The sequence below is a fragment of the Martes martes genome (assembly GCF_963455335.1).
Source record: "Martes martes genome assembly, chromosome: 8".
Classification (NCBI taxonomy): Eukaryota; Metazoa; Chordata; class Mammalia; order Carnivora; family Mustelidae; genus Martes; species Martes martes.
The window spans coordinates 141,949,257-141,972,418 of record NC_137895.1 but is presented as its reverse complement, the minus strand read 5'-3'; the positions used below and the strand labels follow the sequence as shown (position 1 = coordinate 141,972,418).

General features: G+C 50.1%; 1 protein-coding gene across 2 annotated transcripts in view; it reads right to left on the bottom strand.

Moving 5' to 3' along the window:
• DIP2C (disco interacting protein 2 homolog C) overlaps nt 1-23,162 on the bottom strand; it is a 361,347-nt gene that overhangs the window by 152,987 nt on the left and 185,198 nt on the right. For both annotated transcript variants that reach the window (XM_080811149.1, XM_080811150.1), the window contains one exon: nt 22,546-22,656. In XM_080811149.1, the coding sequence (XP_080667275.1) occupies nt 22,546-22,656 (111 nt within the window). The remainder of the gene's footprint in view (nt 1-22,545; nt 22,657-23,162) is intronic.

Sequence of the window (23,162 nt, the reverse complement as noted above, 5' to 3'; positions counted from 1 at the left end):
AGAACAGATCAATGAAACCAGGAGCTGGTTCTTTGAAAATATCAAAAAAATTGACAAATCTTTAGCCAGAATTATTAAAAAGAGAGAGGAATAAGACAAAATCAGTAATGAAAGAGGAGAAATAACCAAGACCAAAGAAATACAAAGGGTTGTGAGAGAATGTCTTAAAAATCATACACCAACAAACTGGATGACCTAGACTAGAGAAGTTCCTAGAAACAAATAATCTCCTGGAACTGAGTAAGGAAGAAACAGAAAAGTTTGAACAGACCGATTACTAGCAATGAAACTGAATCAGTAATCAAAAATCTCCCAACAGGGGCACCTGGGTGGCTCAGTGGGTTGAAGCCTCTGCCTTCGGCTCAGGTCATGATCCCAGGGTCCTGGGATTGAGCCCCACATCGGGCTCTCTGCTCATCGGGGAGTCTGCTTCTCTTCTTCTCTCTCTCTGCGTGCCTCTCTGCCTACTTGTGATCTCTGCCTATCAAATAAATAAATAAATAAATAATCTCCCAACAAACAAAATCCAGGACCAAATGGCTTCAAAGGTGAATTCTAACAAACATTTAAAGAAGAATGTTTATTCTTCTCAAAGTATTCCCAAAAATGAAAGAAGGAAAACTTCCAAACTCATTCTAGGAAGCCAGCATTACCCTGATACCAAGAAAAAATATACTATAAGAAGAGAAAACTATCGGCCAATATCCCTGATGAACACAGATGCAAAAATCCTCAACAAAATACTAGCAAACTAAATCCTACATTTAAAAAATCATCCACCATGATCAAGTAAGATTTATTCCCAGGATGCAAGGGTGGTTCAATATTCACCATCAATGGGATACATCGCGCATCAATAAGAAAAAGAATAGAGACCATATGTCATCTCAATAGATGCAGAAAAATCATTTGATAAAGTACCACATCCACTTAGGATAAAACCCCCCAACAAAGTAGGTTTAAGGGAAACACCTCCACATAATAAAAGCCATATATGAAAAACCCACAGCTAACATCATACTCAATGGGAAAAACTAAGCTTTTCCCTTGGTCAGGAACACGACAGGGATGTCCACTCTCAGCACTTTTACTCCAAACAGCACTGGAATCTGTAGCCACGGCAATCAGACAAGACAAGAAGATTAAGCCACCCAAACTGGTAAGGAGGAAGTAAAACTTTCAGTATATACAGATGACACAGTACTTCATATAGAAAACCACAGACTCCACCAAAAACCCACAAGAACTTATAGATGATTGTAGTAAGGTCAGAGGATACAGAATCAATATACAGAAATCTGTTGCATATCTATACACTAATAATGAAGGTGCAAAAATAAATTAAGAAATCAAGCCTGTTTATAGATGCACCAAAAAAAATAAAATACCTAAAAATAAACTTAAGGAGGTAAAAGACCTGTACACTGAAAAGTATAAAACAAGGAAACTGAAGATGACCCAAACAAAAGGAAAGACAGTCCATGCTCATGGATGGGGAGAACAAATCTCTCTCAGCACTGTGCGCCACACCGGTATGGGTCTGTCTGCGCTCCGCTCGCTATGTTGTCTCTCTTCCAGCTCCGTCTCTCTTCCAGCTCCGGGCAGAATGTGTAACAATGTTATAAATCCGTTCCTCCATACAGAACAGAATTCACCAGTGAAACCATCTGGGCCCGAATTCTCTTTAAGGGAAGATGCTTGGTAATTAATTCTATTTTTTGGAGAGATAAAATACTATTCAAAATTTCTATATCTTTTGTTTGTTTTGTGGTGTTTTTCAAGAACTTTATCCATTTTGCCATGTGACCCTTGTGAAAGTCCCTGGCATTGATTTCTCGTGATATTTTTATCTTCCTTTTAACATCACTTGTAATGTAACATAAACTTACCCACTTGTGATGCTGCTTATATTTTTTTCCTTTTTCCTTGATCTTGCTGGAAACAATCTACTCTTTTTCTTCTACTTCATTGCTTTTTGCTATTAATTTATTATTTCTTTCCTTCTACTTATTTTGGCTTAATTTTCAATTTCTAGCCGAAGGTGGAAACCCAGATCACTGATTTTAACCTTTCTTCCTTTCTGACATAGGCATTTACAAGGGTATATAGTTCCCTCTATACATTGCTTTAGTTCCTTTCCACAAATTTTGATACTTGGTATCTTAAGATCTTTTTAAAAAATTTTATTTATTCACTTCGCAGAGAGAGAGAGCATGAGGGAAAGAAGACAAGCAGGGGGAGTGGCAGAGGGAGAGGGAGAAGCAGACTCCCCGCTGAGCCCAACGCGGAGCTCGGTCCCAGGACCCTGGGCTCGTGACCTGAGCTTAACCAGCTGAGCACCCCCGGTGCCCTGGGTTTTTAGCTTGTTTCCCCTTTCCTTTCTACCCTTGGCTTAATCAAGTTTTTCTTCAGTGTTCCATCTTAGTTCCCTTATTGCATCATTAGCCATATCATCACAGTATGTTTAATGGCTGGCATAGGAATTGCAACATTTTTTTAAAGATTTTATTTATTTATTCACAAGAGACAGGGAGGGAGGCAGAGGGAGAAGCAGGCTCCCCGTGGAGCCCGACACAGGACTAGACCCCAGGTCCCTGGGATCATGACCTGAGCCGAAGACAGATGCTTGACGGACTGAGCCACCCAGGCTCCCGTGAACTGCAACACGTTTCCTTAACACAGTCTACTTAGGGTTAATCTGGGCCATTTGTTGAAACAAAACGACACAAAACACTTGCCACAGAATTCCACTAATCTCCATCTTTTGTACTGTTTTTGTCGTATATTTTACAATGACATTTAAAACTACCACCACAAAACCTAATTTTTCCTTTACCTCTTTCCCTGACATTTTTCACAAAACTAGACACTAAATCCTAAAATTTGTATGGACCTGCAAACGATGGTGGGCAGTTAACGCAATGCCGAGAAAGAATACACCTGGAGACTTCGTGCTCCCAGATTTCAAATGACACCACGAAGCTAGTCATCGAAGCAGTATGTCAGCATGAAAACAGGTACATGCATCAGTGGAAGAGAAGAGAGAGCCAGAAGCAAACCCTCTACTACGCGGTCATTAGTCTACAACAGCAGAGGCAAGAGAAAGCGACAGGGAAAAGACGGCCTTTTCAAGAAACGGCGCTGGGAAAACTGGACAGCCACGAGCAGAAGAACGAAACCGGACCACTGACTCACACCATACACAAAATCAGCTCAACATGGATTAAAGACTTGCAGGTAAGGCCTGAAACCATTAAAACCCTAAAAGGAAACGTAGGCAGTGAGCTCCCTAAGCAACATGTTTTGGATCCGTCTCCTCAGGCAAAGGCAACAAAAGACGAGACTCCACCAAGCTGAAAGGACTTTGCAAAGCAAATAGCGACTTCAATGAAATAAAGAAAAAAACCGCTATCTCCATTCTTTTATATGAATTCCAGCTATGGGTCTTTCCTTTCAGCCTGAGATGCTATGAGATCCTGTGTATCTCATGCCTGAGAGCCTATGCATCCCAGCTCAGGGCTGCTGGACACACCCGTCCGTTCTGACAGCCTGGCCAGAGAGCCTGGATGTCAGCGGCCGCAGGTCCTGTGTGGACTGGAGACTCTGCCCTTGGCAACAGCACTGCTGACCACCGTCCCCGGTTCAGTTCCTAGCGTCAGGGGCAGACTCCTTGTCCCTCTGCCTGCTTTCAGTCTCCAGCACCTCCCAAAGCACAGCGCCCACAAACACCACGGGGGACGGGGGAGGGCTCTGGGTCTTGGCAGGGGTATCTGACCAACCCACCACCCCACCGCCCCACCGCCAGACCTGAAAACACCCCTTCTTCGTTAAAACGTATGCTCTGGGTGTCACTGAATCTCGTGTTGACACTTTTTAACTCATCACTTTCATGATGCTGCACATGCTGTTTCCTTTAATGTGATCTGCCCTGTTCTGGTTTCAAGATTTTCTCTTTATATAACTACAGTTCTTGTACTTACAGTCATTTTACTTTTTAACAACTGAATGAACCACACCAAAACACAAACAGTAGTCGGGGGCGCCTGGGTGGCACTGACTCCGGATTCTGGCTCAGGTCATGACCTCGTGGGTCCTGGGGTGGAGCCCCATGTCAGCTCTGTGCCCAGCAGGCAGTCGCTTGACAGACTCTCCCCCTGTCCCTTCCCCCCAACCCCACTTGTGTGCTCCTTGCCTCTCCAAAAAAAACAAATCTTTTAAAAAAACGGTCATTTCAGAATAATGAAATTAAACAGTATCGATTTTCGTTCACTCTTCTTGATATCTGCTAAGGCTCTTGCTTTGAGGATAAATTACTTAAGCAATCCAATAGAAATCCTGTCTTAACATAAAATGATCCACTTAGTAAAGACCGATAACAAAGGTACATTTTAAAATTGTGTATTTTTTCCCATAAAAGTAAAAGACGTTTTAAAAATTGCTGGTACTACACGCAGGTCTGCTGAATTTTGTCACAAAACTGAGAGAAAAGAGAAGTGGACTATTTCCAGTCACACAGAGACCAGCACGCCCTGCCGGGCCCAGGCCCCAGAACGGAAGCCCGAGTTTAGCTACAGCTGACCATGAGTCAGAAATAAACGTTTGCTGTGACTCATGAAGCTGTTACTTATTTACAGCCAAACTGAACAACACGAACCATTTACTTATTTTCAAAAGGCAACCCTGTGTTCTCCGTTACGGACAAAACAACGGTGACAAACATGTAAAAATACGTATTGGGATGCCCCGAAGATTCCAGCAGATGACACACGGGACAGCAACGCTCAGTAAACTGGCAGGACGGCGCCTCCCCAAACGGCGCTCCGGTGTCATCCCCCAGCCCTGTGGAGCGGAGCTGATCCAGTCAAAAGGAACCGAGGCCAAGACGTGGACAGAGATGAAGGCCCCGGAGCTGATGTCACGCTCCGGCACAGGTCCTGTAATGGCCCCAAACGGGGTTCCCTGCCCCTGCCCTGTTCAGTAAAACGTGACTTCCTGGTGTTAGGACGTTGCAGGGTTCAATCCCCGCTCCTCGCATAACCCCTAGTATCCTAGCCTAGTACCTAGAATGCTGAACAGCCGCCACCCCTCCACCCAGAGTGACCAGATCTATTTGGAAAAACGTCTTGAAATACGGTGATCCGCGGGGGACAGAAAGACCCGCAACCCCGTGCATTTCCCCTCCCTGGGGCTGGGAGCGCTCTGTGCTCGGGGCCAGGAAGAGAACCACCAATGTAACCCCGGGCACAACTTCTGCACGTCTCCTGGCCTGCAGGCAAGGGGCAGCGGGGAGGACACTGGCCAGAGGGCAAGGGACAAATCCTCCTTCTTCACAGGCCAATGCCAATGGGCGCCCCAGGGAAGGCCTGGGCACTGCTCGGGGCCCTGGACGCAGGGACGGGGCAAACTGGGAACACAGGAGATGGGAGTTTTTTTAGTTTTGTGAGCTCTGGTAGGATTGGTCTGGGTTTTAGGCTAAGAACTGTGAACAGCCAGGAGACTGTGAACACGCAGGGTCGAGGGCTGGGGAGGGCGGACTTGGCAGGGGTGCAGCAAGACGGCAGAGACGTGGACGCTGCTGGAGGCCGACGCGGGGCGCTAGGATGCCCCGAAGCTGACGGGGAGCCTCAAGGGAAGGTTTCCTGCAAAACCGTCCAAGGGGATGCGTCCAAGGGGGCAAGTGCCCAGGAACCCGCAGGAAAACCACCTCCCGGAAGCATCCCCACAGCCACTGCGAACGCAGCTGGTGAAAGACAGGCGTGCGAGGGCCCAGACCGGCTCTTCCCCGAGAAGGCCAGGCAGGGTGCACTCAGAGCTGGCAACGGTCCGTTCGGCACGTTGGGAAACACTAAGCGACGCGACGCAAAGCTCCTTCTCCTCCCTTACTCTGCTCCCTCGGTTCAGGTTCCCTTCCAGGCTTCCTGCTCCCATCCACAAAGCACCCTTCTGCCCAGGGGAAGGAGACACTCGAGGGCAGGGCAGCCGTGCGTGCACCGGCCGCTCGTGCTGCCGCAGCGGCACGTCTCGTGCTAGGCTGGCGCGGGTAAGAGCGTCCAGCAGAGCCTGCTAACGCGCCGTCTCCTCGCAGAACCGTCGAAGATCCTGACCGGCTCCACCTGCCGCAGACGCCTCTTCCCAGCGCCACCCCTGAGGACGCTGACTCGGCCCGTGAGTTCAGCTCCCTGCTCCCATCCGGACGGGAAGGCAGACCTGCCCCTTCCCTGCAGCTTCTCACGGTTTCTCCACCTGCTGTTTCCTCAAAGAAAGCCCCAAGTCTTTCCTTCCCATTGGTGCCACGAGCGGACATCCTGCCTGCCGGGCAGCAGGCCACGGGAACTGGAGAGACAGAAGCTGTCCCCGTGCTTCTGGGGACCCGACTGAACAACCAACGTGGGAGCCAGGCTCCGGGATCAGAATCCCGGCTCTGCCGCTTACGGGTTGTGAAATACGCGGCAAGTTCTATAATCCCCACTCTGATCCCTCGTAAAATGGAAAAAATGGTCGTTAGTGAGACAATTATGTAGGACACAAGACACGAGGCAGGCCCCAGCGGCCCGGCCCGTGACAGACACTCGTTAAGGATGGTCACTGTGATCGGTATTGTCAAACAGTGGCCTTGGCACAACGGGTGTGTGATAACCGAAAAGGCCCAAAGGAGCCCGACTGTTGTCGGTTCCACCGCGTCCCGGCGCAGGAGCAGCTCGAGTTCTCGAAGCAACACCGTCAGAAGGCTCGTGTTTCCGCGAGGCACACGCCCGCCCTGCCTGTGGCCTGGGGACCCAGAACCTGCTCCCCGGCAGCCCCTAGGCCGCACCCCGAAGGTCGTAGGTCCGTTCTCCGACACAAGAGAAAAGTCCCTTCCCCAAGACTCAGTGAGGCCCTGGGACAGGAAGACCCCAGTAACCAGCTGACCAGAAAACTCCACTTCCCCTGGGCTTCCTTCAGCAGCGGCGCCTTCAGTCCCCCGGAAGAAACCTGCATCTTGTGGTACAACAGAGCACTGGGGCACTTAGAGAACAAACACAAATGATGAGGACAGTCACCCCTCAGAGGAAGGGCGTGTCTGTGCACATCTGTGGGTCTGAATCCTAGGAAAAATTGACGGGTGCCCCCTTCACTTCATGCTGACCCCTCCACCCACCCACCCCCGCCCCGGCCACGGAGTCCTCGGTGCCCACCCCCCCCGTGACACGGATGCAGCTGCTGAAGGGACAGCCGTCCGACTTCAGACCAACAGTGAACTGACCCAAGACAGAGTGTCTGCAAGGACGCTCGCTGGTGTCACAACAGCGGGGCACGTGAGACCGTGGTTCCGGAGCCAGACGGCCTGGTCTACAACCCAGCTCCTCTAGTGGGCTCGGGCACACTACTGAACCCGTCTGTGCCTTGGGTTCACCAGGTGGAAACAAGGAAAAGGGAGCAGCCTCATGCACAGGGGTGGCTCTGGGACTGGAGGAGGAGTCAGGACCCTGCGGGCGGAGCCTGGCCCTCAGTAGCGCAGACACAGGCCCCGCACTCATCCCCATCCCCACACCCATCCCCATCCCCATGCCCGCACCTGCATCCCCATCTCCACACCTGCATCTCCAACCCTGCACCTGCATCCCCATCACCAACCCCGCACCTGCATCCCCATCACCATCCCCGCACCTGCATCTCTATCCCCACACCTGCATCCCCATCACCATCCCCGCACCTGCATCCCCATCACCATCCCCGCACCTGCATCTCTATCCCCACACCTGCATCCCCATCTCCATCCCCGCACCTGTATCCCCATCACCATCCCCGCACCTGCATCCCCATCACCATCCCCGCACCTGCATCCCCATCACCATCCCCGCACCTTCATCCCCATCACCATCCCCGCACCTGCATCCCCATCACCATCCCCGCACCTGCATCTCCATCCCCGCACCTGTATCCCCATCACCATCCCCGCACCTGCATCCCCATCACCATCCCCGCACCTGCATCCCCATCACCATCCCCGCACCTGCATCCCCATCACCATCCCCGCACCTTCATCCCCATCACCATCCCCGCACCTGCATCCCCATCACCATCCCCGCACCTGCATCTCCATCCCCGCACCTGCATCCCCATCACCATCCCCGCACCTGCATCTCCATCCCCGCACCTTCATCCCCATCACCATCCCCGCACCTGCATCCCCATCACCATCCCCACACCTGCATCCCCATCCCCGCACCTGCATCACCATCCCCGCACCTGCATCCCCATCCCCGCACCTGCATCACCATCCCCGCACCTGCATCACCATCCCCGCACCTGCATCACCATCCCCGCACCTGCATCCCCATCACCATCCCCGCACCTGCATCCCCATCACCATCCCCGCACCTGCATCTCCATCCCCGCACCTGCATCCCCATCACCATCCCCGCACCTGCATCACCATCCCCGCACCTGCATCACCATCCCCACACCTGCATCCCCATCACCATCCCCGCACCTGCATCACCATCACCATCCCCGCACCTTCATCCCCATCACCATCCCCGCACCTGCATCCCCATCACCATCCCCGCACCTTCATCCCCATCACCATCCCCGCACCTGCATCTCCATCCCCGCACCTGCATCCCCATCACCATCCCCGCACCTGCATCCCCATCACCAACCCCGCACCTGCATCACCATCCCCACACCTGCATCCCCATCACCATCCCCGCACCTGCATCACCATCCCCGCACCTGCATCCCCATCACCATCCCCGCACCTGCATCACCATCCCCGCACCTGCATCCCCATCACCATCCCCGCACCTGCATCCCCATCACCATCCCCGCACCTGCATCCCCATCACCATCCCCGCACCTGCATCCCCATCCCCGCACCCGTGTCTCCATCCGCTGCCGCTCCAGATGAACGTCTGCGGTGGGAGACCCCAAACCCGCACCACCAAGCCAAGGGGGCAAGCTTTGTTCTGACCACTGCTGCCGCTGCCCTGTCCTCCCACCCTGCAGCCGGCCACACGCATCTCCTCCAGGGTCGGGCGGTCCATTCACTGGGCGGACAGGCACCTGGAGGCAGAGGACGGGGCGCTGGGTAAACAAATCAAGAATGCAGGGATGGCAGCCGAAGTGCGTCTCCGGCGAGCATGCCCAACCGCCACAGCTCGAAGGGCCAGACCGTCCCCGGGTGCGCTGGTGCAGGCCCGGGGGCCGCAGCTCCCTGCCACAACCTCAGCGGGCACGGAGTCCAGGAGCCCGTGGGGTGGGGGTGGGGGACCGTGCACAGAAGGGGGCTCCAGCGCACGGCACGCCACTGCACCAGTGTGCGCTGAGCCTCTCAGGGGCACTAGGGGCTCTGTCCTCTGCCGAGTCATTTCCGACGAGGAATGAACAATGTCACTCTCCAGACACTAAACAAACGCGTCCCAAACAACTTCACTGTGCCAGGCTCTGCTCCAGCGTAAACTGTTTCTTTCCATCATAAACTCACCCCTGTTTAACACTTTTAACTAATGCTTTTGTCCTTAGTGAACGACACGGGAGATAAAGCTTCTTAACAGCTATAATCGACCCAGGAAAAACACCCAAAGTTAATCAGAAAAACAAAAGCCGATGCCCTTGTTGATGTGAACCGAGGCCGCGACGCTCTGGCGTTGTGCCGGAGGTGACACAAGCCACACAGAAGCCTGTCAGACGGTGCCGGGTACAAAGCTAGTACAAAGGTCGGCCGCCGTTAGGGTGAGAACTGCTTACAGCAAACACCGGGTCCCCACTCGCTAGAATGTCACTAAACGCACGTGTGTGCGATCATCTGTCTGGCCGGCTTCCTACGAGGAGAAAATGCTGACGTCTGCCCGGGCATGTCCACGGTGGCTCCACCGTCCTCTTACCTCGTGCCTGGCCCTGACGTGCTTTTCCACCCAAATCCCAGTCCGTTCAGACTCCGGAGGACCCCGTGGGGGCTTTTACTGGAACTGAATACGGCAGCCCCGACGTCTCGCGGGATCACAACTCCCACCATCACACGGCGCACCGGCTCCTGCAGCCCTCTTCAACCACTTCCGTCTTGGTCATTGTCACCACGGAAGTCTCGCACATCTTTGGTTTCGAGTTTCATTCGGTTCTTTATAAGCTGCTGGGGTTTTTCTGTTTTGTTTTCATTTATGGAATCTTTTCGTGTTACTTATTGGGAAAATTTGTTAAGAAAAGTAGTAAGATCCCCACGAAACAACAGAAATATTCGATGTGACTGAAAAGGTCATTTAAATTGTAGCATGTTAAAATCTACCGTATACACAACTTCTTAAGTCACATCTTCATGTTTGTTAATATGTAGACGTAGGATTTTGCTTAGGTTATAGTCAGCCATTATACTAAACCCTCATCATTTCTAAAAATCTAGAGATTAGGGCAGCTGGGTCGTTCAGTCGGTGAAGCCTCTGCCTTCAGCTCAGGTCATGGTCTCAGGGTCCTGGGATCGAGCCCCACATCGGGCTCTCTGCTCCGCAGGGAGCCTACCTCCCCCTCTCTCTCCGCCTGCGCCTCTGCCTACTTGTGATCTCTGTCTGTCAAATAAGTAAATAAAACCTTTAAAAAAATTTTTAAAAATCTAGAGATTACCCTGAAGCTTCTATGTAGATGACACCCTGCAACTTTCCCCTTCCTATCACTGTGTCCATCACGACACAGGTGTCTGTCCTAGAACCAACTGGAAAGGGTCCCTTCTCTTGTCTTTCTGCTCTCTGAAACTGTTTGTGTAGACCCCAATATTAATTGCTTGGAAGCTGGGAATAACTTAAATGCCAAGCGTTCTGAGCCTGCTGTGTTTTGTGGAGAGGTTTCTAGCAACTGCTTCCTTTCAGTTAGTGGCCATAGGACTACTCAAGGTTTCCCTTTCTTTTTGAGCTTTTATATTGGGAATTTGTCCATTTGATTAAGTTGTCAAATTTGCTGTCACATGGTTATTCACACTATCCTATCCTTCTTCCCTCTGACGTATGTGCAGTAACGTGTCCCATTTTTAATTCCTCGTATCATTTACTCCTGTCTTTCATCATTCTGACTGCACGGTTTTCGGTATTAATAGTTTTCAAAAATAATTTTTCTTTCTTGATCCTCTAAATTTTATCATCATCCTTCATTTCATTGTTTAATTAATGGATTTTTATTTTTAGGGCAGTTTTAGGTTTATGGCAAAATTGAGGAGGAAGTGCATCATGTTTCCCGTGACCCACTCACCTACACACACACACACACACACACACACACACACACAGCTTTCGCCCTCTACGGACGTACTGTGTCAGTGCGTTACAACTGATGAGAAAGCGTTGGTACATTATTAACTAACGTGCAGTTACCATCAGGGTTCAGTCTTGGTGTGTACATTTTATGGCTTTAACAAACGCATAAGGACATGTCTATGCGATCACAGTGTCATATTAAACAGATTCACTGTCCTAAAAGTGCTCTGTGCCCACCTATCCCTCCCTCCCTCCCACTGAACACTTGGCAGCTGCTGATCGTTACTGACTCAATATTTCTGTCTTTTCCAGAAGGTCATGTATTTGGGATCACACAGTGTGAAGCCTTCTCAAATTGGCTTCTTACACTTTGTAATGTGGATTTAAAGTTCCTTCATGACTTTTGAAGGCTTGGGAGTTCATTTCTTTTTAGCATTAAATAATGAATTAAATAATATCCGCACAATATGTTTATGCACTCAGTTGCTAACGGACGTCTTGGTGCTTCAGAGTTTCGGCGGGTATGATTAGAGCTGCTACAAACATGCGCGTGCAGATTCTTGTACGGACACACTTTTAGCTGAGGTGGGTAGTCACTGAGGGATACAACAGCTGGACGTATGGCTCCAGGACGTTTGGTAAGGAACCACCAGCTGTCCTCCTAGAGGGCTGCACCACTCCGCGCTCCCGCCAGCGGTGAAGGAGAGCTCCACTGGTTCCACCTCGCCACTGGCATCTGACGTCAGCGTCCGGACTTTCTGCCATGCTAATAGCGCACCTCACTGTTATTTTAACCTGCACTTCTCTAGTGACATATGGTGTTTCGTATCTTCTCCTCCGTGTGTTTGCTGTCTGTGTACCTTCTTTGGTAAGGTGTCAGTTCAGATCTTCCGAACACTTCTTAATGGGTTTTCTTACTCGTGGTGTGACGGTTTTTTGTATATCTGGGATACTAGTTTCTTTTTTTATTTTTATCAGCAATGTGTTTTGCAAAGGTTCTTCTTCTAGTCTGTGGCTTACCTTTTTTATTTTGTCTTTTGCAGAGCAGACATTTCTCATTTTAATGAAGCCAAACTTACCAACTTTCTTCTTTCATGCATTATGCGTTTGGCATTGTACCTAAAAAGTCATCATCAAATCCAAGGTCACCTATATTTCTATGTTATCTTCTGGAAATTTAATAGTTTTTGTTTTCTTTTGGGTCTGCGATGCATTTTTTAAAAGATTTTATTTATTTGCTAGAGCAAGAGAGAGGGACAGGAAGACTCCCAACATGGGGCTCGATCCCACAACCCTGAGATCATGACCTGAGCCAAAATCAAGAGTCAGATGCTTAACTGACTGAGCCGCCCAGGTGTCCTGGGTCTATGATGCATTCTCAGTCAGTTTTTGTGAAAGGTTTAAGATGTTTAAGATCTGTGTCTACATTCAGTTATTCCGGTGCCATGTGTTGAGAAGACTATCATTTCTCTACCGGGTAGTCTTCGCTTGTAATATTGAGTATATTTGTGGGTCTGTTTCTGAGCTATCTACTGTGATACATTGATCTACATGACTACTGTTTCACCAGTATCTGTACTATCCCGAATCTCATATTAAGTCTTGTGGATGAACATCACCAGTCCTCAACTTTGCTCTCTATTGCGGTGCCTATCTGTGGTCTTCTACCTTTCCAAATAAACTTCAGAATTGACTTGTAGATATTCACAAAACAACTTTCTGGGATTGTTTAACCTATAGATCAAACTGGGAAGAACAAACACCTCGACAGTACTGAGTCTTCCTATCCATGTATGTGGACTCTCTGTTTCTTTACTTCATGTGACTTGTCTCTTTTATCATTTTCCTCATATAAGCCTTATATGTTGTTTTTTTAGAGTTCTAAGTCTTTCATTTCGGGGGTGTGGATTGTAAATGACATTGTAAATGACAACTTCAAATTCCAGCTGTTTGTTGCTGACGTATAAGAAAGTGACTGGTTTTCGTATGTTAACCCTTGTTACAATCACTTATTACTTTTATTTTTTGAATCTTGGGATTTCCAACATAGATAATCGTATCATTTGTGAATACTTTTAATTCTTCCTTCCAAATCTGTATACTTTTGATTTCCTTTTACTGTCCTACTGCATTAGCTAGGATTTCCAGTACAATGTTGAAAAGGAGCGGCAAATGCCTCGCTCCTGATCTTGGTGGTAAGTCATTTCGTTTCTGACCACTAAGTGTGATGTTAAGTAGAAGTTTTTAAAGATGTTCTTTATCAAATCAAGGAAGTTCCCCTTTATTCTTAGTTTGTGGAGAGTTTTTAACCATGAACAGGTGTTAGATTTTGTCAAATGCTCTTTCTGTATGTATTGGTAGGGTCATAGGAGTTGTCCTCTCTGGTTTGCTGACATGATGAATTGCATTGATTTTTGAATGTTAGACCAGCCTTGCATACCTGGAATACATTTCACTAGGTCATGGTGTGTAATTTTTATACATTATTGCATTTGATTTGCTATTTTGTTGAGAAATTCTTTAAACTTAGGTTCACGAGAAATAGTAGTCTAAAGTTTTTCTTATAATGCTTTTGTCTAGTTTTGGTATCAGGTTAATGCTGGTCTCATAGAATGCTTAGGAAGCACTCCCTCTCCTTTTGTCTGCAGGAACAGAATATAGAAAGAAATACAATCTCTTCCTTAAATGTTTGGAAGAATTCAGAAGTAACCCATCTGGGCCTGGTGCTTTGTTTTGGAAAGTTATTAACTATCGGCTCATTTTTTAAATGGACATAGCCTTACTCAGATCATCTATTTCTTCTTGTGTGACTCTCGACAGATTGTGTGTTTCAAGGAATGGGTCCAGTTCATCTCCATAATCAAATCTGTGGACACAGTGTTGTTTGTAATATTCCTTTATTGTCCTTTTGTGGTCTATGGGATAAGTAGTGATGGTCAGTTTTTCATTTCTGGTATTAGTGGCTTTTATCTTTCTTTTACTTAACCTGGTCAGAAGTTTATCATTTACTGATCTTTTCAAAGAACCAGTTTTTGGCTTCTTTGATTTTCTGATGTCTTCTTTTCAATTTCATTATTTCTCCTTTAAGTTTTATTATTTTTCTTCTTCAGAAAGAAGAACTTTGCTTTTTTCCTAAGGTTGAAGCTTACAGATTTTAGATCTTCTTTCCTAACATAAGCATTGGATGCTGCACATGAGCACTATTTTTGCTGCATCCCACAAATTTTGATCACTTGTATTTTCTCTTTTTAGTTCAAAACATTTTACAAATTTTTTAGGCTTCTTTGATCCATGTGTTAGTCAGAAGCATGCTGTCTGTTCGCCAAGTGTGTGGGATTCTCCAGTCATGGATTTTTAGGTTAATCCCACTGTGCCCTGAGAAGCATATTTTTATCCTATTCCTTCCGATTTAGATGTGCTTTATGGCCCAGGATGTGGTCTGTTTTGGTGACTGCTCTGTGTGAGCTTGGGGATGTGTGCTCTGCTCTTGTCGCATGGATACCGTACAAAGGTCAGTTAAATGCAGGTGACCCGGACGAATTGTTCAGGTCAACCACGTACTCACCTGATTTGCTACCTACCGGATCTGTCCGTCAGGGACACAGAGCTGCCGGAGCTCCCCTCTGACTGTGGATTCATCTAGTTACGGCTGCAGACTTACGGCTCCCGTCTCCTGCACTGTGGTGCTGGGCATGTACACAGTAAGAGTGCCGTCTTCTCAGACCACCAAGTCCTTTATCATAAGTAATCTCTGGTAACCTTTCTTGTCTCAAGTCTGCTCCATAAGAAAGTAACGTACCGCACCGGCTTTTGAAGTAGGTGTTAGCGCCTCTACTCCGTCTCTACTGCTAACCCAGAGCTACGGCGCATGTCTTGTCGTCCACCTAACGTGGGCTGTGCTCTTAGTCTACTCTGATGGTGTAACCGGTGCACTGAGGTCACTGACATTTCACGTGGTTCATACTTCCGGACTAGTACTTAACATGTCTGTCACTGTTACCTATTTATTATGCTTGCTCTTCATCTTCTACTCTTTCTCTGTATTTTCTACTTTTAACTCAGCATTGTGTATGATCTGACTTTTGCTCCTTTCTGGGCAAATCAATTTACATTTCATCTTTTACTTTTTCAAGTGCTGGTCCTTAAGTTGATGCCTCGTAACAGAATATTCTCCACTCCTCCCTCCTGCCCCCGTAACATCGCTGCCATTCATTTCTCTAATGCTTACGCTCCAATCACCCGATACGCAGTTCCTCTCATTACTCTGAACCACCGTTCACCTGTAACACAATTAGGAATTATAAAAACAGCAGATTCTCGTCCATCCTCGTGTAACCCTTCTCTAACACCCCCTCCCTTTATGTAGATGTCCATTTCTGACCTCCCCACCTCGTCTACTGACGGGCCCATCCATCACGTCTCTTACAGCGGCTCTCGTTTCCGGCGCTGCCCTTACTCCCGCAGCAGGGCGTCCAGGTCTCCACTGACATCACCCACCCCACCCCCCCGTTTGGGAGCAGTGGTTTTCCCGGGGATGTCAGTTTGCTGACAGATCAAGGTTGGGATCCAGCTGAACTCCTCAGCGGGTTGGTTTCCATTTCTAAACTTCTTTTTCATCATAAGGACCCAAGTGACAAAGCCCACGCTCCGCGGCAAGCTGGCACGGAGCCAAGACTATCTCCTCTACGTCATCTTTTTCTGTTATTTCTCATTTCTCCCTCCTGTGGACTCAACTCCATTTTCCCTTCCCGACTTTTTAAACTAAATGCTTGTTTCTTCAGTTTCCAGGATCTCTGATTCTCTCATGTAAATACCTGAAGGCTGTCAATTTCTAAGTACCACTTCAGTGCACCCCACAAACTCTGTTTTTCCACCTGCAATACAGTAGCCTCTTAACCTGTCCCTGCTTCCAGCCAGGAACCCACCCCGTCCAACCAGCCTCTCCCACACGACCGCCGTACACGGACATTTTCAACACGTGAATCTAACCAGGCCAGTTTCTGTGTAAAGGACCAGGCCAGTATCAAGACTGAGTTCGTTTTCATTAGTTTTGAACAAACAGGGCTTTTCAGTCTGTCTTCAAGTGCATCTTCCATCTTCTTCCAAGTCTCCCACAGCCTTGGTTTTAGAGTGGCTCTGGGGGATAAAAGTCTCTGCCGCGGCAACTTTCCACACCTGCACTGCCCAGTGTGGTAGCTGCTTGTCTTAAATGTGGCTAGTGAAGCAAAAGAACAGAATTTTCATTTAAATTGAAAAGGTCCACCACACTGGGCAGTGCAGCTCGACACGGATAAGCCTGCCCGTCGCTCGGAGCGTTTAGCCGACCAAGCAGTCTGATCTACTGCACTCTTCTCTTCCTCCAGTGTCGCAAAATATGTCATTTCGGATTTACACTAAATCACGAAAACATTTAGTTCAGAGAGAATCAGACTGCAGAGTCAGGAAACATACTGAAATCAGTGAACTCAAGTGGACCGAAGAAAGAGAAACCCTGTCCATGTAAGAGGTTAAACTTTAATGTCGAGGAAGAACGGCCGGCAGGCTACACACGCTCTCTGGAAGCAGACCCAGTCTCCTCCGTTTTCGAGTCTCACCTGCGGCACTCGGCAAAGGCTCGGAACACAGAACCACACGTGTGCGGAACGCCCAGCAGGCCCGAGGCCCCGTGGCCGGCAGCTGAGCCCCACCATACCTCAGATCCTAAACCGTCATCAGCACAAAACCGGCCTCAGGGGTGGGTTCGCACGTACAAGTTCGCACAGTGCGTCTCCAGGTTTCAAGAAAAATTTCAGTTTTACAGGTTACAAGCAGTGGTTCTCAAACCCTTGGACCCAAAGAATATTCTAGACTGTTAAAAATGGGTGAAAGTGTTAAAAAGCTTTTGTTTCTAGGACTAATGTTTTGATATTTACTGTATTAGCAAGTAAACTGACAAACTTGCAAAAATGCAAGACTTCACAATCCCTGTCTGCGTCCACCCACTGAACGCAGTATCACCACGACCGGCAGCCTTGGAAAAATCCACGTACCTTCACGAGAGGATGTGTGCAGACAGAGCAAATCATGTGTGTTATTCCAGAAATAGTCTGACCTCACAGACATCCCTGGAGAGTCTCGGGGTCCCCCTGGGTCCCTGGAGCCTGTCTGACTCGGCTGTCCAGGGGGGAGACTGGGCCCCGTAGCATTCTACTTGGAGGGAGGAGACAGGCCCCGGGAAAGGCCGCCACTTGGTCCGGGGACACATACGGACCCGGAGATGTGCTTTCCAAAGCCATCCGTCAGGTGCCCGAGAGACAAAACAACCTTTTTAAACACGTCACAACCCCGTATGCTGCACGTTTACTTCAACATTCTTCCCTGACATCGCTGGTCCTGGTAGGAACAGGAACGACACAGGTCCCCGTGTTCTTTTCTAGAGCTTCTGGCTGGGGAGAGAGGGCCTGGAGAAGCAGCTAGAATTCCTGCAAGTTCTAATGTAGACTTATCAGGTGAAAGTGATAAAGTGCCTCACACAGAGTCTGACGTTTTCTAGGTGCTCGGGAAATGCCTCTTCATTAATTCACTCTCCAAATCAAATGTAAGTTTCCAAATAAAGTTATTTAAAAAGGGGAGAAGTACACACTATTATAAAGAATTCCAGTAGGAGTTCATTACTGTGGAAGGCCAGGGGTTTGGAAATGAAATGGAAAAGTATGGCCAAGAGAGATTAAAGTTGAGGCTATATGGTTGACTGGATTGATTGCTAATTAGGGCAATTATCTAAGAGATAATAGAATTACTTCTCGGTTGGTATCATTTGGTCACTGACGCATCCAGAGTACTTTCTACTGCAAGCTGAGTGTCTGCAGAATTTGGAAACCGAAATCTCCCAAGGGCCACAACACTTGCCCTTTTGAGTGTCTGAAATCCCCCAGGCTGGCTCAGGGAAACGCAGCCCAGAAGATCCCGACCCCTGCACACGCCAACGGGCCACACGAGGCTCTCCAGCGTCCACACGACAGTGTAAGGAGGACTGGTGGCCGTCTGCACGTCAAGGGAACTCGGGACTAGCCTGTTTTCACAGCAGGAAATAGCAGAGACTCGGGTGGGGAGACCATCAAACGAGGCTGATAACGACCCCAGGTCCTCACCAGCTCTCCTGCGGGAGGGAGGGGGGCACCACAACACGGTGGGGGGGCACCTGTGCTGATGGCAGAAACCCAGAGCCCCAGCAAGGTTCACGAGCACAGGCCGAGCGCGTCTGCACAGGCTCCTTCCAGCTGTGAAGGAAGCAGTCGCTTCCTACTCCAGGCTGAGAGCAGGACGACATCTCGGAAAGCACAACGGCCCGTCCGGAGTAGCACCGTCAGGGCAAGCCCCACACCGTCCCGGCCAGCAGGACCTACGACAGGACCCCCAGTCCCACAGCAGAGCCGGCTTCCGTCGCCCAGGCAGCCGCACGGCCCGCGCACACAGGCGGCACCGCGCGCTCCCGCCCTCACAGCCGCGCGCGCCCACTGGGCCTCGGTCCCGCTGCGGCTCCCCGGGGAGCGGAGGTCAGATCTGAGTGACCCTGACTCACCTTCTGACTGCGCCTCAATCTCGGGGTCCTTCCAAGTCCCCTGCACGTGATCCGTGGCCCCAGGGTCCTCCCTGAACCCCCGCTGTGCTCGTCTCGGGCCTTTGCCTCAAGTCTGCAGGCGACACCTGTCGCTTTCGGATAAAGTCTAAGTTCCCGGGCACGGTGCACCACACACCTTAAAATCCGGCTCACCCTCCCTAATTTCTTGCTTTTCCCCAAATGTACTACGTTTCTTCACCTTCCTTCCTTCCAAAAATACTCACGAGGCACGACGTTAGATGCTTGGCACACACGAACCAACAGGAAAAGGTCCTTGTGTTTGTGGGCTCACGTGCTCACGGTGGACAGACAGGTGGACAGAGAGGCATACAGACGATGCAGGTGGAGAAATGATGGGTGGATGGACAGACACATGACAGGTAGGCAGGACAATGGGCGACTGGCAGTGTCGGGGGTGGCAGCTGTAACGGACTTCCAGGAACCCGAGGGGAGGCGCAGGGACTGCATGAGGCGACACGGTGTCGTGCCGTTTAACTGGCTGGTCAGGGAGGCTCGTGCAAACAGTGACCTTGAGCAGAGACCAGAGACCAGCGATGTGCCCGTCCGAGGGAAGAAAGTTCTGGGCAGCAGGATCAGAGCGTAAAGGCTCCGTAGCAATCAGGGGCTTGAGAAACACCCAGGAGACCGGCGCGGCTGCAGAAAGGGGACGACACGAAAGACAAGACCATGGAGCGGTGGGAAGCAAGACCACGGGCGTGGGAGGTGCGAACCCTACTCCGAGAGCAGCAGACGCTGCTGGAAGACGAGCAGAGGAGCGTCGCCCACAAACCATGCTGGGTCACGCATCTGGCTCTCCCTCTGGGCTATCGGCTCCTTCACCCAGAGCAGGCAGAGCGCCAAGCTCATCCCCAGGCCGGGGGTTCTTAGTGGAAAGTCAGACCCCAAGTGCCGCAGGTCCCCACGGGGATGCTACCTGAGCGAACAGAGATTCCGAAGTAGGGCCCCGGGTGGGCTGGACCGAGACAGGTGTGGTTTTCTTCTAAAGGGCCGTGCTGAAGGTTCCCGTCCCCTCCTTCACCACCACACCCCCCCCACACTTCCCTTCCACGTCTACTCCACTCCCCACGATGGGCGGCAGCCTGCGAGGGCAGATGGAGGCGCTCCTGAGGCCGAGACAGCCCCGTTTCCTACTCTGCTAACCCTCTGCGACGTTCGCTCGGAAACATCGACGGTGAGGCAGCCAGCACCTGGCATGTCTCCTAAAACAGCCGGGAGGGTTTGGAGAACATACCTTAGCCACGGCCGGGAAAACATCAGAGTTTACCAGCCCCACCCCTCATCATTAGGAAAGAGGTAATGGAGGAAACAGACCGTGCGTGCTCTTAAGTTCCATCTAAATTTGTAACAAAATTTAACACAGAAAGCCGGAGCTTAGAACAAGACACAAGTTACACCCTTGCATGTGGTCAGAAATAACAGAGCCGGACAGAGCCAGGGTCCCTGCTGTCTGGATGAGGCCCCCACTGTCTCACCAACAATCGTACACTGCCCTGAAACTCCAGCTTCTCACCTGTAAAATGGAAGACAGGACACCTGACTGGTTTCCGTGAGGATGGGAGATACTGATGATGGTAGCCACGTGTCTACGTGTGTGTGTTGCGATGTCTCACGCAGCTGCACGTATCTGCACATCTGCATACAGCTGTGTGTGTCTCCCCGTGTGCAAGTCTACCTGTGTCCATGTGTGTCTGCATGTGTGTCCGCACGTGTGTCTGCACGTCTACATATCTAGGTCATACCTGTGTCTACGTGTTTGTGTCTAAATGTGTGTCTCTGTGTACTGACATGTCTCTGGGTCTACGTGTGCCTGTGTACCTGTGTATGTGTGCACACACAAGTCTGTGTGTCCACATGTACGTGCACATATGTGTGTGCTCTGCGGGGTGGTGTGTACACTGGCTTGTGTATACCCATGCGTCTGTGCACCCATGTCTACTGTGTGTCCGTGTGTGTATCCACCATACAGGTCTGTGAGCGCACAGACATGTGGCTACACATGTGTCTCCCACATATGTGACTCTGTGCCATCAGCATGTGGTCGTGCCTGTGTATCTCCTGTGTGTGCAACTCTGCCTGTCTCCGTGTGTCTGCACTTGCGTCTGCTGCACGTGCACACGCAAACACTAACACGGTCTTATCCGGACGAGCATGGTAACGAGCATTTCACGGTGTGTTGACAGCACCTGTGCACGCGCGTCCCCCCGCCTGTTTGAAAGAGGCCTCTGAGACCCCGAATGAGGACGGGCTCCTGACCCACGCTGGGTGTTCAAACGTCTCTGGAAACAGAAGGTGGAGTTGAGGACAAGCTCCTGCTTCATTCCATTCCCACAGTGTCCCCACACTGAGGCATCTGGGCACGGGGGTGGGAGGGCCAAGGGGCAGCCCTCAGCCTCCACTGCCTTTCCAACCCACTCTCACTCCCCGGATGACGACCCTGCCCTACCCCTTCCTCCCTCCCGGGAAGGAGCCCAGCCAGGAAGTCAGGCAGAGGCTCCTTACTGGAACGGGGCGGGGTTTGCCTTGTCACCCCACTAATGGAAGGAGCCCTGATACAGAACCAAGAGCACGGTCGAGCCTCCAGCCCCGGCATGCACTGCCCGAGCTGCTGCATCCCACAGCCCCCACTTCCTGTTCCGAAGCATCGAGGAGCAGGACGCACCCCGTTTGCTGTAAAAAGCAAGCGGGACAGGACTTGTGAGAGCACCTGCAAAATACAGAGTATGGGGGCACCTAGGTGGCTCCGTGGGTTAAGTCTCTGCCTTCAGCTCGGGTCTTGATCCCAGGGTCTTGGGATCGAGCCCCGCATCGGGCTCTCTGCTCAGCAGGGAGCCTGCTTCCCCCTCTCTCTCTGCCTGCCTCTCTGCCTACTTGTGATCTCTCTGTCAAATAAATAAATAAATAAATAAATCTTTAAAAAAAAATACAGAGTATGAGCGTCATCTTCTGTCATTGGTAGCAATCCCCCTCCGCCCCAAACTGAGGTCCCAGCAGCAACACTTACTGATCATTTTCCTTAAAAGCTGTAGTCTAGTCAGGGAAGCAGGGAAAAGCAACTTTAATGCAGATGCTGGGGAAAAAAACTCTCAAAATGTCATTAAAATATTAATCATCATATAAGCTTTCTGATGAGAGGAATTAATGGGACACAATTAATGACCGAAATCTAAGCCAGCCAAACCCAGGTGATGGCTGCAGCAGAACGGAGTTACCAAGACAGCGTTCCCGCACGCGGCACCGTAAGACACAAAGGAAACAGAGAACACAGGAAAGTTTACGGATTTCTTTTTTTGAAAACTACTTGGAAAACAGAAATCCTGGGGATAAAAGAAAAGGAAAAAAATTATACTCACAGCCAAGAAAATACAAAGTAAAACCACATGCTGAGTAGTAACACCTAAAAAAACCCAAAATTTGGCTCATGAGAGATTACTGTTTAGTTGTTACGAAATTCTAAATAGCAGATGTTATCTTTAAAAATGTGAAAAGAGCTACTGTTTATTGTGTTCTAATGTGTACCCCCGGGGGGGTGTTTGTCTAGGAAGCAGGATGTCATCACCTGTGATCACACAGCCAGCCCGAGGACACCGAAACGCACCCCACCCCCGCCTCACCCCACACAGGACATGCACCCGCCCGTCCCCTTCACCATCCCCGTCACCATCACAGACCGGGGGAGCAGTGACCTCACGCCCACGGGTGCCTTACCTGACCGGTAGCGCTCATCTCGTGACCCTGAGGACCTCCGGCGGTGATAGCGAGTGGAAGGAGCGGGAGTGACGGGAGCCCGGCGCTCGGGAGGCAACGCCTGGTCCACCCCTGGGTTAAGGGAAACAGCAGAGGGAGGTAAGGTTTTACCGAGTGGCCTGAGTCCCTCCGTGTGGTAAAATCACTTGGTAGAGAGAAGCAGCAAGTCAGGGTCGTCATGGACATAGAGCAGGAAAGGGAGGGGGGTCCGGGCAGGGGAAGGCACCGCAGCCCGTACAGACCCCCGCACCGGCTCCCTTGCCCGCACACGTCTGCACGCGGATGGGAAAGGGGGAGCCCACGGAATCGAGCTACGGTCTTCTCCACACGACAAACGTGCAGAAAGGGTTATGCTCATTCTGGAGGAGATTTAATGACACTCATCATGAAGGTTGCCTTTATAATAAATCCCACAGGATATCTTAACGATCCAATTCAGGGAACCAGGACTGTGCAGAGTCACCCTTGCTCACTCAGTTGCTAACTCTGAAATCCACTCCCTCCGATGCGAAGGGACTGGAAAATCTCTATTTCCATCTGGCTGTGACGAATTACCTGACGGGATAAACGGTCAGTTA